Source organism: Papilio polytes, unplaced genomic scaffold (genome assembly GCF_000836215.1).
Source record: "Papilio polytes unplaced genomic scaffold, Ppol_1.0 DF821289.1, whole genome shotgun sequence".
Lineage (NCBI taxonomy): Eukaryota > Metazoa > Arthropoda > Insecta > Lepidoptera > Papilionidae > Papilio > Papilio polytes.
In genome coordinates this window covers 1,211,138-1,226,578 of record NW_013527915.1, presented here as the reverse complement: position 1 = coordinate 1,226,578, position 15,441 = coordinate 1,211,138, and the positions used below count along the sequence as shown (strand labels likewise).

At 36.0% G+C, this 15,441-nt stretch overlaps 3 protein-coding genes across 3 annotated transcripts in view; 2 read left to right on the top strand and 1 right to left on the bottom strand.

The window, feature by feature from the left end:
- The first annotated feature begins 247 nt into the window (after positions 1–247).
- On the top strand, positions 248–3,295 carry LOC106109246 (tissue alpha-L-fucosidase-like). The gene is made up of 6 exons (XM_013290661.1): positions 248–545; positions 617–755; positions 991–1,457; positions 1,819–1,959; positions 2,363–2,721; positions 3,144–3,295. The coding sequence occupies exons 1-6, from the start codon at positions 314–316 to the stop codon at positions 3,237–3,239; spliced, it is 1,434 nt and encodes a 477-aa protein (XP_013146115.1). The 5' UTR covers positions 248–313; the 3' UTR covers positions 3,240–3,295.
- Positions 3,296–4,277: 982 nt separating this feature from the next.
- Positions 4,278–7,317, top strand: LOC106109438 (tissue alpha-L-fucosidase-like). The gene is made up of 7 exons (XM_013290940.1): positions 4,278–4,473; positions 4,732–4,982; positions 5,066–5,204; positions 5,336–5,802; positions 5,944–6,084; positions 6,385–6,743; positions 7,032–7,317. The coding sequence occupies exons 2-7, from the start codon at positions 4,736–4,738 to the stop codon at positions 7,125–7,127; spliced, it is 1,449 nt and encodes a 482-aa protein (XP_013146394.1). The 5' UTR covers positions 4,278–4,473; positions 4,732–4,735; the 3' UTR covers positions 7,128–7,317.
- A 3,026-nt stretch (positions 7,318–10,343) lies between these two features.
- Positions 10,344–15,441, bottom strand: part of LOC106109395 (TBC1 domain family member 9B) — a 16,590-nt gene continuing 11,492 nt past the window's right edge. The window contains exons 14-19 of the mRNA XM_013290879.1: positions 14,892–15,077; positions 14,328–14,536; positions 13,952–14,100; positions 13,032–13,208; positions 12,169–12,278; positions 10,344–11,620 (exon numbers count right to left, since the gene is read on the bottom strand). Of these exons, the coding sequence (XP_013146333.1) occupies positions 11,396–11,620; positions 12,169–12,278; positions 13,032–13,208; positions 13,952–14,100; positions 14,328–14,536; positions 14,892–15,077 (1,056 nt within the window). The 3' untranslated portion in view covers positions 10,344–11,395. The remainder of the gene's footprint in view (positions 11,621–12,168; positions 12,279–13,031; positions 13,209–13,951; positions 14,101–14,327; positions 14,537–14,891; positions 15,078–15,441) is intronic.

Genomic DNA, 15,441 nt, shown 5'->3' with positions numbered 1-15,441 from the left:
CCCGCCATAGCACTGTACTGTTGTATCAAAGATCAACAAACATGTTTGTATATTTTTTGAGAGTTGCTAAAAACAAATACTTTTCAATAACTTTTTATTTTTCGGTATTTTTAGGTTAAGTTCACAGTACCTTATTTTTGCAAAACTGTGGCCGTTATCCCCGAACTAAAATATATTTTTTTAGTCAATTCTTGAACGCATCCTAACGATGAGTATGACGTACAGTCGTATGCTCTTTGCATTATTTATTGGCGGAACATAGACGAATTTAAAACAAATAAACAAAGTGATTTTTAATAATTTTATGCAATAGATGATCTCCTTGTTAATATTTATTTTGTATTCAGTAGGGATTAGTTACGGGGTAGACAATGATACAATTACCCTTAAATGTAAGCAATGTAAAAAATTTGAACCATGCTGGGCAAATTTGGACACGAGAATATTACCAAAATGGTACGACGAAGCAAAAATTGGTATTTTCGTACATTGGGGCATTTATTCAGTACCCGGGTTTTCAGAATGGTTTTGGAATAACTGGGACGGTAAGACAAACTTTTCTAAAATATTGTTTCAAAATAACAAACCGATGTCTAAATTGTTTTGATACTCTCAGAAAAAGAAAGGATAATTCAGAAATTCATGAGCAACCACTACGCGCCAGGTTTTACTTACCAAGATTTTGCTCCTATGTTTAAAGCGGAATTTTTTGATCCTAACAAATGGGCTCATTTATTTGTTAAAGCAGGTGTAAGGTAACAATTTTAAATTACCCTTTAGTTTGTGCTTTGCTAGCCTATAATCTAGGTTAGGTCTAATGGGGGCTATCATTGAAATGGTCAAAACATTTTTGGAGTTTTGAAGAGGGCTAGCCTACCTACCTACACTACCCACGCTGTCAACAACCATGCCCTCTAGTAATTAAAAATAATAAAGAAATATCAAATTTCAAACAAAGTGAGAACCTAAAAAATATCATTTGTTCCTCAGATATGTTGTATTAACTACTAAACATCATGATGGTTTCTGCATGTTCCCCTCACGGCGCTCTTTTAGCTGGAACTCGTGCGCTGTCGGTCCCAAAATGGACGTAGTTGCCGAACTATCAAACGCTGTCAAACAAGTTGGATTAAAATTTGGTGTATATCATTCTCTTTTCGAATGGTTCAATCCTATGTTTAAAGAGGATAAGAGAAATCATTTTAAAACACTTTACTATTCTAATATGAAGCTTTGGCCGGAATTGAAACAGCTGGTGATTGATTACAAGCCATCGTTATTGTGGGCTGATGGGGATTGGGAGGCATATGATACTTACTGGAGGTCGACTGAATTCCTAACTTGGTTATACAATGATAGTCCGGTAAAAGAGGAGATTGTAGTTAACGACAGATGGGGTAAAGGCATTTCTTGTAAGCATGGAGACTTCTACAATTGTAAGGATCGGTATAACCCTGGTAAGTTTACTTTAATAACGGAAGTTACGAGAATTTAAAAGAAGATCGCAAAAAGAAATCAGTAATGTTTAAAGTTCTAGCGTCTGAAAAACACTTGGATATCATACTTCATAGTAATATTATAAATGCGAAAGTTTAGATGGAAGGAAGTTTGTTAGAGTTTGTAGCCTAAACTGCTTAACGGATCTTGATGAAATTTGGCATAGACGTAGAATGTAGTCTCGAAGAACACATAGGCTAGTTACTTTTGTTTTTTTTAATATCACGCGGACAGAGTCGCGGGCAAAAGTTAGTCAATTAAATTGTATGGATGCAAAGCTAATTAATAACCTAATAAATAATTGTTTGTTCCCGTTTTTAGGTAAGCTACAACCCCATAAGTGGGAAAATGCTTTCACAGTAGACAAAAAGTCGTGGGGATTTCGTAAGACGATGAATGCCAATGACACATTGACTATGAAGGAAATACTGCACGAAGTAGCCTCTAGTGTTAGTTGCGGAGGTAGTTTAATTTCGTTTTCTTATAAAAAAACAAAAAAAAACATTTTGTAGGTTATGCAGTGATCCTTTTTCGTAGGATCCATTCTTTATTCATTGTAAAGCTATAACTAAGTGCTTGTGAGAAGTTTTCAGATATCTTGGCAGCTTTTAACTTGTATTGAGTCATGAACACAATTTTAAGTGTAGCATTCAAGAGGACAACGCGCCGATAACCTTGGGTGTCCATATTTAAAAAATAAACTTATTGATATTTTTCACACGCTTTATAATAACGAGTTGTTTGACGAAACATGACAAAAATATTGCTATTTCTTTTTTTTTAAGTTAAAGACAGGGATACTAATATAGTATTTCGTTAGTAGAAACTCACATCCGCAGAGAAACATTCTTGTAATTCTTTCCAGGAAACGTCCTTATAAACGTTGGTCCGACGCAATACGGCACAATACCTCCGATATTCCAAGACAGATTGCTAAAGCTAGGTCATTGGCTGGAGATAAACGGCCAAGCGATATATGGTTCATCGCCTTGGCATTATCAGAACGATTCTATTAATCCCGACGTGTGGTATACATGTCAAAAAATCCCATACAATGCGATATACCCGACAGCAAAACCATTACTTACTGATACAGTATCTAAAATATTTGCGATCTTTCTAACTTGGCCTATTAGTAACAGAATCCTGTTAAAAGATGTGACAGGGTATATTCTGACATCTGTTTACGAAATTGTACTTTTAGGCAATGATGGTGATTTACCTGTGAGTATTAAATTCGAAAAAACTTAACACTACCCTACGTAAATAATTAGTAACTCAATTTAAGGGTGATAGTCTGAATTTGGAAGTCCTTTATTATATATATAATAAAATTGGATGTTCTGTTTGTATATGAAAAGAAAAATTCCAGATTTCGGGAAGAAGATGTATTTGCGTTGCTGATAACGAATATCGCATTTAATTTTTTTTTGTCTAGCGAGCCGCGTTTGTGTCAGATAATCTCCGAAACGGCTGGACTCTCACTGGAGGGTAGCTAATAGACGGGCATATTATAGGCTACTTTTTTTTTAAATTCCGCGGGTGGTCCAAATTAGCCCTATCAAAGTTTGCGTTGCTAAATAAATGTAGTTTTGAATTTGATAATTAAATTATCACTTTTTTGGATAACATCGTATTTCTTGCAGAGAGAAGTAAAAAACGGATTAACATATATCAAGCTTCCAGATAAAGCGACGGTCGCCGTCGAATATGCATGGGTATTGAAATTTACGCCTAAATAAAAAGCCCTAGCAATAAAACAAATAGTTATTGATGCAAGATTTATAAAAAAAAGTATTAAACATTTATTTTTTTGATTGTTTTTAATTTATGGTTACTTCTAATATAGGAACTTATTTGCAATACATAACCTAAAATAAACATATTAAAAACGATAAATATATCAGTTACCTTTGTTAAGATAAGAGTATGTGTTTGATGTTTGTTCTTTGAGTTTTTTTTTCTAAGTTATAATTCCCATTATACTCAAAGATAATAAATATAATTATTTAATATTCGTCCGCGACATATTTATATAACAAGCATTTATATTAATGATTACTTAACCCTCGCATTAAGTGAAGTGTTTATCGTCGATTAAGATTGCAATAGTACTTTTGCCAGCGACTCCGTCTGTGTCATTTTAAAGTAAGTCGGCCTACATTCTACATCTATGCCTAATTTCAATTAGATTAGTTAAGCCAGACACGTAATCACAAACATACGTCCATCTTTCACATCATACTTCATACTAATTTTATAAATGTGAAAGTTTAGATGGATGGATGGATGTTTGTTAGAGTTTGTAGCCTAAACGGCTGAACAGATTTTGATGAAATTTCGTATAGATGTTGAGGATGTTCACTATTGTTTTATTTTATTTGACGCGGACGAAGTCGCGGGCGAAATCTAGTTTATAATATTAATATGAAGTATAATTTATTGTACCTTATGTTCTAATTTAATTTATAGAAAATACAAAACAATAAAATATAACCTATGCTACTCATTGATAACATAGCTTTTTAATTATTAAAAGAATTTTTGAATTCGGCTCAGTAGTTTTTGAGTTATTTCGATACATACAAAAATGCAAATCTTCCCTCTTTATAATATTAGTATCGATATGTGCGTACAGTACTAAATAAAACTTTTACCAAACTTAACCAGATATTTATATAAATGTACGTATAATAATAAACAAGTCCCCTTGTTTGTACGATAACAATTCATCTACTATAAGTACCTACATCCGATAACGTACAAATGTGCTGCGTATCCTCATTGTGTTATTAGTTAATGCTCCGTGGCCAGTAACGCGACTTGTTTGTAGAATTAACTGTTATAATAGTGGAGAAAATACTTTATAAACTTCTATGGATTACATTTATATGGATTTCCTACAGAAAATGAGTAATTGAACTTCAGTTTGGTTTAATTTTTATGTTCTTAGTTCTACCAAGTGGTTCTAAAAAGGTAATTCTTAAAATTGTTTATTTTAAATGTTGAGTTGAAGTATTGTTAATGTCGTTTCTAGTTTTAAAAGGTAGAGTAGAAATTATTATTTACATTACGACCCTTAGTAAGTCAAACTTTATAGTTATACCGCATATCTCATTTCTGCAATCAAATGTGTCGGTCAATGGTCTCGTGATTCTCAAATTGTCCTAACATCCTGCTCCTATAGACGTAAGTGAATTTGTGACTTGATCAAGTATTTTTTTAATATTCCAGAGTCATGAAGATAATTCTATTGTGTATACTTGTGCTGTGTTCTGTGGTCAGTAGTTATAGTAAAATACAAAGTGGAGAATCCCGTCATGTAAACAGCCATCGTGTGTCAAAAAAATATTCGCCGGAATGGAAGGATCTAGATACGAGGCCATTACCCCATTGGTATGATGATTCAAAAATCGGTATTTTCCTACACTGGGGAGTTTATTCAGTTGTCGGTTTCTCTGAATGGTTCTGGAGTAATTGGAAAGGTATATTTACTTACACAGTTAACAAAACTTTTTTTCCCAACTTTCTCCTCTGTTCTATAAATGTTGTTTGATATTTTTTGTAGGTGGTGATGAAAAAATAAACAAATACATGAAGGAGCATTATCCTCCAGACTTCACATATCAAGACTTCGCACCGATGTTCAAAGCAGAGTTCTTTGACCCCAGCGAGTGGGCCGATTTATTTTTAAAATCTGGTGCTAGGTGAGCGTTATTTACCAAGCGGTTTATTCTCTTAAATGTGTACTCTGATTTTTCTCGTTAATTGCAAAGCGCGATGGTATCCTTGAGGGTTTCGTTTTGTTACGTTTTATTAACTAACTATTATTTTGTAGATACATTGTTTTGACAAGTAAACATCACGATGGCTTCACAATGTTCCCTTCACATCGTTCCTTCAGTTGGAACTCTTACGATGTCGGTCCAAAGCGGGACATAGTCGGAGAACTGTCGACCGCCGTGAGAGCCGCTGGCCTAAAGTTCGGTGTTTATCATTCACTATACGAATGGTTCAATCCGATATATGAAGATGATAAGAAGAATAACTTTACCACACGAAACTACGCCGAAACAAAATTGTGGCCGGATTTAAAGCAACTGATTAACGATTACAAGCCATCAGTTCTCTGGTCAGATGGTGATTGGGAGACGTACGATACGTACTGGAAGTCAACAGACTTCCTCGCCTGGCTGTACAACGAGAGCCCGGTGAAGGATGAGATTGTAGTGAACGATAGATGGGGTATTGGGATCCCTTGTAAACATGGTGATTTCTACAATTGTGCTGATCGGTATAACCCTGGTAAGTTTAAACAAATACACTAAATTGGATGAACAGATTTCTTTATTAAATCAACTATTCACTTAAGTACAATTATTTGTCTTATTACTTTTAGACTTTTAAAACGCAACATTTATGTATTAGATATTTTTGTTCTATTAGGTTCTCTACAGAACCATAAATGGGAGAACGCGTTCACAGTGGACAGCCGGTCGTGGGGCTTCCGCAAGCCGATGACCCTCAACGACACACTCACCACAAAACAAGTGCTCTATGAAGTTGTATCGACAGTCAGTTGTGGAGGTAATTTCTATAATTATAAAATAAACAAATTTAATTTCTAACATCGTTATGCAACCAGCATATATCGGCGAAGAAATTCAAATATATTTGTGAAGTCAACAAACCAGCGTGGTTGACTATGGCCTAGTCATCCTAACTTAGGGTAGGCTCCGAGCCCCTCGGTGGGGACGTATAATGAGCTGGTGATAAATGAATCTTTCTATAAAATTAGGTACAACTGATTTTCGACTAACAAATTGATACAATCACTTAGAACCATAACGTTTTACCAAATTTCTTTCAACATCGCGTATATTTCAGGTAACGTTTTAATAAACGTGGGTCCAACACAAGATGGCACCATAGCGCCGATATTCCAAGAAAGACTTCTAGATCTCGGCAGTTGGTTAGAAATAAACGGCGAAGCGATATACAGTACTTCACCTTGGTTACATCAAAATGATTCTTTAAACCCAGATGTATGGTACACTTGTCGTAAAACCAAACACAGTCATAGACATCCCACCGCGATACCAAAACCATCTGATAACATTAGAGCTATTTACGCAATAGTTCTTCATTGGCCGACTACAAACATCCTTCTTGTTAAGGATCTTTCGACTTATCTACATAATGGAGTTTACAAAATCGAGCTCTTGGGCAACGAAGGACTTATTCAAGTAAGTAAAGTAGGTTAAGTGTGAGATTAAATCACTTATTTAGATTAATTTATTATCCAAATGCCTTTAAAATTGCCTTGAAAGTAATTTTTACGATTTATATTGTAACCATGAAATGTAGCAGGGTTTTTATGGTTTATAAAATATTGGCTCGATTACAATAGGAGCGTGGTAAATTATTATTATTTGGTTTATTGTTAATGTAAATTGTGATAGTGGCCTTTTTATTATTGGTTAATGAGAAATATGCATTAATTTGTTTCACTATTATTATTGTTTTTTTTTCAGTGGAATATCAAGAATGGCGTAACCAGTATCGAACTTCCAGACAAGGCTAAAGTACGTTCAGAAAAGGCATGGACTCTGAAGATGAGTCTTAAATAATTAATTTAACTTTATAGATATGTAAATAAATGTTTAAAAATAATATAGTGCGCTCTTTAACCAAATAGAGTAGACACATACAAATAACTATTTTGTTACTATAACCAGCTTTAAAATTGTCGTTGAAAAATACGATTTTTTAGACGAATGTATAATTTAAAACTGGTATAGGCAATTTCTTACTTGTTTTGTTTTGTAAATGATTGTTTCAAAAATAAAATACGAAAAAAAACTTCAAACAAACGTGTATTTATTTGCGTTAAGTATACAATGAGTTTCCACTGCCGAAACACAAAGGTATTGCTATCGTGGTTTTTACATAGAGTTGTCAATGTTTCGAAGTTATTTGCTAGTGAAAACCCACCGTATAGGTTCTTATGGTCGTTTATATAGCGATATTACAAGCTAAATATTGTGCAATCGAAAGTTACACAATGTAGGCGTAAACATCGATTATTTATTAATATAAGAGACACATAAGTTTTAAAAACATTGAATAGGTGACTGATATCAAACATCGATAATCGGAAACTATTTCCCATGAGTTATAATTACATATTACATTAAAATGGACCTCATATAGTTTAAAATCGCACGATTTATCAAAGATTAAACAAATAGCACAACAAAACATTTCTGATATATGCGCAATATTAAAATTATTTATAACGATGTTATAATTTACAAATAAACAAATTATTTAGAAAAGTATTCTAACATTAAGAGCGTTGCCAACGTTGTACAAGAGCAGGTAGTAAAAAAATTTATTCCAATTTAGTCTATACATATAAGTTGGAGTGTCTGTTATATAAAAGAAAAATTCCAGATTTCGGGATTGTTTTTGCGTTGCTGGACGAAAATCGCATATCAATTTTTTATTGTCTGTCTGTCCGCAAGCCTCATTTGTTCCAGGTAATCCCCGATACCATAGAATAAGCAATTAACGCTTATTTTACATTTTTCGATTCTCTATAGGGAAAGTAACTGTGAACACAAGTGGCGACGCCCATTACATCTAACATTTAACTAAAAAGTAGTACAAAACAAATAAACGTAACTTCGTTCGGTCGAAACATTACAAACTGTAATATTGTTGTCTCTGTTTTTCATAGAGAGTGACAGAGATAACTATATACATACTAAGAAAAACGAATGAGAGTATTGATTGTAATTTGAAGTAATTCTAAATACATTGAATGGATCTATATTTCTTTTTAAATTTTGTTAGAGGTTAAAGGAACTTGCAAATAAGTCTAACAGCCTGACAAATTTACGCGGTATAAAGTTCAACTTAGAAATAAACTCAGTATAAGCAAAATATGTAAAAATATTTGCTTATACTCAGTTTATTCCTAAGTTTTCGTAGGCTGTATGAGTCTAGAAGCATGTTTTAACACATGCTATCTCTGTTCTTTCAATATAAAAATAAGGGATGCCAATATATGACGTCACGTGTCAAAACCGTTACAGTAAAGAGAAGTTATCAAAGGTCGAGGTCAAACAAATTACGTACCTTATATCTATGAATATTATATACAAGTGATATATACATTTAGCGTACAAAAATAAACAATGCAATATTATAGGGAGATATATAAAAATATTTTAATTTCTCGAGTGCGCAATGAATGATTTTTTAAGCTCTCGATTGTAGCATTTTTCTAAAGCTACCCATAGTTTTGACATTCGAACTTTTCAATTAAAATCTAACTGTCTGACGAAATACATTTGTAATTCAAAGCACCTTTTTTTTTATAAATCAAGGTGGTAAACGAGCAAGCGGCCACCTGAATCCACCGAAATGGAAAGCGACCGCTGTCCATAAACATCCGCAATTGCAGATGGGTTGCCACTGGCTGACATTTACCCATAGGAAGGGGAAATGTCCTCTTTATGTGCGTCTCCTCCTCCGTCAATTAAGGGTAGGCAACCTATCTGCAATTGCGGATGTTTATGTGCAGCGGTCGCTTCCCATTTCGGTGGATTCAGGTGGCCGCTTGCTCGTTTCTACCTTGTATTATAAAAAAAAAAGACATATTTTACACGTCCGATTGTTATCACACAATTTACAATTTGGTGGGACTGGCCCTAACATTTTTAATTGTTGAGTTTACGTTAAAACTGTTTATAGCGGGCTTTACAATCATTTTTATAGAGATAATGTCAATTAAAATGCTAACAAATTTGTAGCTATTGTCACCCCAACTAGCTAATATCTAAAAATTCTATTTATATTACAAAATTGCAATTTCTATTCATTTAAATTTATCAGCATAGCGTGTAACATAAAAGCGTGTAAGCAGCATATAGAAAATATTTTCGTAAGCACCATTGATTTACGTGAAGCAATATACTTGAATTAATTTGAAGAAATATTTTGGTCTTTTAATACATTTTAGTAATCAAAAATTAAATTTTTAAATTAAATTACTAAAGGGCTGTCCCACCACTAGCTGATAGATGTTCAGATAGCTTAAATGACGTCACTGTCAGATAAGGGAACAAAATCCGATATTTCCATCACATATTTTTCACGTTGTAAACGACCATTTACAATTTGGAAGGACAGGCCCTAAATGTTCATTTGCAAATACTTTTTAATGTTTTAAAAAGTAAAATGAAATTTCTTAACTAAGTATTCAAGATATTTCCTCAAACTATAACATACAAAGCAAGCTTTTGTAGTAAATATACATGTTTATACAATATATCCATTGTGGTAACATCATTTTTTTTTTCATTTTTAATATTACATTTTCTTCCTATAACTAAATTTATTGCTCAATGCTCTTTATTATAGAATAGACATACTAACATATTTAAACAACGTTATATATCAAGCCGTATAATAAAATAGTTTTTTTTAAATTGAATTTAAACTCGATAATATTCGAACTAAAAAAGAATATGCAGTAATGGAGTTTACAGAAAAAGAAATCGACTTTTATAATCTAACTTTCGCCCGCGACTCAGTCCGCGTGGAATTAAAAAAAAAGTGTAGACTATCTAAAGTTCTTCTATAGATGTAGAGGATAGTCTGGAAGAACTCTTGGTATACCAAATTTAATCGAAATCCGTTTAGCGGTTTAGGCTACTCTAAAAAACATGCATCCATCTAAACTTTCGCATTTATAATATTAGTAAGATAGAACAAGTAAAAATATATTTTGTACTTAAATTACACTCAGGTCTAATTTATATATCAAAATTAAATATCTCACAATATTGAATACATACAAAGAAACAAGCTAATTGAAAAAACACGATACATAAATTTTCTAAATACAATGCGTGCACGAAAACAGTTGTAGTCTCCGATGACGTCATAGCGTGCTTAAGTAATCGCAAAACACGTGAACATACTATCTTGTCAGAGGATAAGTGGGAGGGGGTGACAAATTTATTACAATTTGTTAGCCCCCCTCTTTGTACGTCTACTTATAGTCTAATATGGCTTAAATATGACCTAAATAAAGGAAGAATAAGGTGTACTAAATTTTTTAAAAAATATTCAAAATTGGAATGTATATTTTTGTCAAAATTATTAAAGTTTAGATTTTTTTTATTACTTTTTTCTTAAGTACATATTTTGTAGTCGCTAAGAAATCATTTAAAATTAATTAAATATTACGATTAAAAAAATATTGCTGTTGTCATATTGCATAACACAATTTCTATTCAAATATACACGATCTAAATAGAATAGATCCTTCAAAATATTCGTTGTAAACTTTTGGTTTTGGTTATAATAAAAACTAAAATTGTTAATAACTAAAAACTTAAGCTTTAGTGAAATCAATTTAGGGTGTTACCAATATATTTTTTTGTCAATAACTAGACGGAGTATAATCCCGACACTTCATTAAAGTCAAGTATCAAGATTAGTTGGTCATTATGAAAGTAAAATCGAATTAAATACATAAAGCTATACTCAAAGCCGAATACTAAAACGAACATTTGACGCAATATTTTTAAACGTCACATTTAAACGAATTCCATTAAAATACGTTATAACAGACGGGCGTTTTCGATTTATGAACAATTACATCTGCCGTTAAATAATTCATTAACAATTGTGTTTTGTTCAGCGACTCTAATACTCTAATGTCCGGTTTCCCAACGTTTAACCATTCGTTAGTGTTATTGGTTCGATAGCTTCAAGAAATGAGTTTCCGAACTACGTAACTTGAGTTTTATTCCGTTAACATAGGCCAAACACTAATGAATCAATAGGTTATGATAAAATAAACTTCAGCAAAGTATAGAAGTTAAGGTATGGAATGCGAGCGGTCTCTCCGGCGCAGCGCCTCCAGCTGCGGCAGCAGAGGGAACTGCCTGTTGAAGAACTCCTCCAGCAGCGGCTCCGTCAGCATCGTCGCCAGGAACTGCTCCAGGGTTATAAACCATTCGCTCTCCGCTGAAGGTTCACTTTCCTTCGACGGCGATGTTTCAGAGGTGGCTTCCTCCATCGTTTGGTTACCGTTGGGATCCAGCTGGAGGAAATATAAACGTTAAGGAAACAGAATTATATTACTATCTGTTCCCGTCTTCATCAACTTATAAAGACTTTAATTTATTTTTTTAACAATTCAAATGCAGAAATGTCAACAAAGATTTTGCTATTGGCTTATTTTGTCCCTTTCCTGCATGATAATTTTTTACAATTTATTCACTGTCTAAATTAAATAGCTTGAATAATACAGCCCATAACATTGTCGTAAGTGTACTTTTATTTAAAACAAAGATAATAATTCTAGAATATGCTACGATTTCTATCATCTTGCAGAACATAAAACGTGCGTTTATACTTTGTTATATTCTTAAGGTGCCTCTCCCACTAGCGAAGGTTGGCGGTCAGTTCTCCAAATTTGACTTTATCTCTTGCGAGACGAAACAGTTGGGTGTGTGTGTGTTTGTGTGTTGTGTTATTATATTTGTTATATTACTATATATTAAAAATTAGACAAGTATTGTAGTAATGTAATTATATCAAAATATATTTAGTGTTTTAAATGAAGTGTTAGTTATAACGTGCGGTTACCGCGAGGTGCGTGTGGCGGTGCGCGGCGGCGGCCAGGTACAGGCTGTCGCAGGACTCCTCGCGGCCCAGCGCCGGCCGCGACAGCTCGCCCAGCTGCAGCAGCAGCGTGCCTGACACACACACACACGGTAGAACCTCGATAAGTTAAAGTCCAAGGGAAACACTAAATATTTTCAGTTATAGAGGTTTTAAGTTATCAAGGATCTATGTTGGTAGAGGTTTTGGGCTCTGATGGAAAGGGAACATATTATTTTTTGAAGTTATAGAGGTTTTTAAGTTACCGAAGTTTGAGTATATATATGTTGGCTTGAGCTAGCACGATATCAGAATTACTACTACTCTAGATCACATGGTGGTCATGGGTAAAGTCGGATTCCAGGAACACATTCACAATGCTCATATAATTCAAACAATGTTCTCGCAACGATCCCTATTTCCAGCATAATCTTAGTTCTCACGAAAGTCGCTTGCTCGTGTTCTAATTATGACTTAACATCAAATTAATTTCTTCTTCTAATTGCGACATAAATATGTATATAGGTTTTTTACGACGTTAAAACTAACGGTTATCGTAATAGGGAAAATAGCGCGAATAGGTCTGTAAGTTAGTTGTAAGAGAATGGACCATCAAGGAATCTGGCGGTCTACCACTTTTTTCATTTTATAATATAAGGTGGCAGACGAGTTTGTTATTCAAAAATATGCTGTAATTGTAAATCTTAGACATCAAAGAAGTGTGTGTTTACGCTTTATTACGATAGTATAGATTAGTTGCTTATGCTCAGTTTATTCCTAAATTTAACTTTATTCCATATTTATTTGTAAGACTATATGTGTATGTGTGTGTGTGTGTGTGTGCGTACCGGCCCTAGCGACAGCTTCGTAGAGCGGCGCGCTGTGCTCGGTGAGGCCGTGCAGCGCGGCCAGCAGGCGCAGCAGGTGCGCGCGCGGCAGCGGCGGCGCGCCCGCAGCCCCCGCCCCCGCACCCGCCCCCGCCAGCCCCACCAGCGCGCACGCACGCACCAGCCCCGCCTCACACTCTGAACACATTAATTACATTCCCTTATAACATCATCATCATCATCATAATCCTCCTTATCCTAATCCCGTAGGGTCGGCACAACAGGTTTTGGTCCTCCAAATAACTAACATACGTCATCTCAGTCATCACTGCCTTTTCGATCATGTCACCTTTCATCCAATCCATCTCTTTCTAGGTCTACCTCTACCGGTGTACCACACTCGTAACTAACGTTCTCCTTGTAACATGTGATTCATTCCTCATCATAACATGCCCATACCACGCTAACCTTTTACTCCTTACCTTCTCCACCACTGGGGCAGTCAAACTTCCTCTAATATACTCATTTCGTATCTTATCCATTTGTGTTACCCCACACAACCATCTGAACATTCTCATTTTTGCCACATACAGTCTTCTTTCATCCGTCCCTGACTGCCCAACATTCAGATTCATTCATCATGACAGGTCTTACGACAGCGTTGTAAATTTTCCCCTTAACTTTAAGGGGTTAAAGCCGATCCCCGGTGCTGGCCCACAGCCACATTGAACTTGTCGGTTACTCCGGCTTCGGACCTGACGTGAGTGTTCGCTCTTTCATACATTGCACTCACGAGTCGCACGTACTTCCCAGCCACTTGTCTTTCTTTCATCGCCCACCACAGAACCTTTCGGGGGACTCGGTCGTATGCCTTTTCAAGGTCAACGAACACCACATGCTAGTTCTTAGGAAGAGATAAATAAAAAGTGAATATTTATAACCTGGCTGCGTGCAAGCGGCGTCGGCAGACTTGTCCATGTACCCCGCCTCGCACACCTGGCTGATGGAGCGCTGCAGCCCGCGGTCACCCCCCGCACCCTCCGCACCATCCCCACCACCCGCACTCTCCCCACCACCCGGACTCTCCACACTATATTATTTTATAAAAAAAATATTTTAACAGTTACGTGTCGTGGTATTGCTGGGGGCGAGCCGGCCCTACAGTGTGAAGATATTAAAGCGCTTTACCACTATTCAAAAATATGCTGTTATTGCTGACAAATACAACAAAGAAATGTTTTTTAATTATTACATTAGCATAGATAAAGTTATATAGCAACTTTGATCGATGAGTAATTGAAAGGAAAAGAGACTAACTTGTCAAAGAAGGAGATGGCGTCAGCGGCGAGCTCCTCCCCGGTGTCGGTGTAGTGCGCGGGCAGCAGGTCGTGCGCGCCCAGCAGCGGCGGCGCGTGCGCACAGTACAGCGCGCGCAGTCGGCGCTGCGCGTCCGCGCGCGCGCTCAGCCCCAGCGCCACGCTCAGCCCGCGCGCGCTCACCATGCCGTCATCGTCGTGGTCCATCAGCTACAATACACAAATCACCAGATTTTCAATTAAAAATCCGACTCGAAGGACCATCCGCCATTACCACTATACCACTAAGGGGTTCGGAGCGTAGGTGACTATGTATTAGTCAACTACACTGGCCCAGTGCGAGTTGACTTCACACATGTTTTTGAATTTCTTTGTTGCAGCGCGTGCATGTACATGTAAATTTATACATCTCATTGCTTGGCGATTCGAGTCCAAAGACATCGACACTTCTTTAGAGGAAAATTACAACATTAAAACCAAGCATTTTTATAACCTTGTATGACTTATATGAATAATATGCAGTGAAATGTTATAAAACGTTATTTGTAATAGAGAGGTGAGATACCTTGAAGATCCTGGCGGTGATGGTGTCGCAGGGGGCGCAGGGCGCGCGCGCCCAGGGCGACAGCGCGGAGAAGAGCGCGCGGAACTGCGCGTAGTCCAGCCGGTACGCCTCGTACGGCGCCTCCAGCCGCTCGCACGGCACGCGCTTCGCCCAGAACAACTCCTCGCGGATCACGCTCAGCAGCTCCTGCGAAACAGTACTATTATCGTAAATGCAAAAGTTTACATCAAATCTAAACGACCGAACGGATCTTGATGAAATTCGACATAAACGTATAGGATAGTCTGGAAGAACACATAGATAGGCTACTTACTTTTGTTTTTTTTTTTTTAATCCCAGTCGCGGGTAAAAATCTAGAATTAATATATTTGACATGCAAAAATAGGACAAAAAAGTAAAAGCCAATGGCAGCAAAGAAGCAAGATTAGCATAGTAATGATAATGCAGAGGCTAAGTGCAGAGTGTGCGTCTATGCGTCGCGGCGTCAATACGTATTATTGTACGCGTTTAACCTACCCGCAGATATGGCGAATAAAAAATGCGTAATGTG

What these genes read in the sequence shown, in the direction of transcription:
- LOC106109246 (XM_013290661.1), top strand. Translation starts at nt 314, where the DNA reads ATGATCTCCTTGTTAATATTTATTTTGTATTCAGTAGGGATTAGTTAC. An exon ending in TTTGTTAAAGCAGGTGTAAG is followed by an intron (nt 756 to 990) that starts GTAACAATTTTA and finishes TTTGTTCCTCAG; the next exon opens with ATATGTTGTATTAACTACTA. An exon ending in CTCTAGTGTTAGTTGCGGAG is followed by an intron (nt 1,960 to 2,362) that starts GTAGTTTAATTT and finishes AATTCTTTCCAG; the next exon opens with GAAACGTCCTTATAAACGTT.
- LOC106109438 (XM_013290940.1), top strand. Translation starts at nt 4,736, where the DNA reads ATGAAGATAATTCTATTGTGTATACTTGTGCTGTGTTCTGTGGTCAGT. An exon ending in ATCGACAGTCAGTTGTGGAG is followed by an intron (nt 6,085 to 6,384) that starts GTAATTTCTATA and finishes CGTATATTTCAG; the next exon opens with GTAACGTTTTAATAAACGTG. An exon ending in GCAACGAAGGACTTATTCAA is followed by an intron (nt 6,744 to 7,031) that starts GTAAGTAAAGTA and finishes TTTTTTTTTCAG; the next exon opens with TGGAATATCAAGAATGGCGT.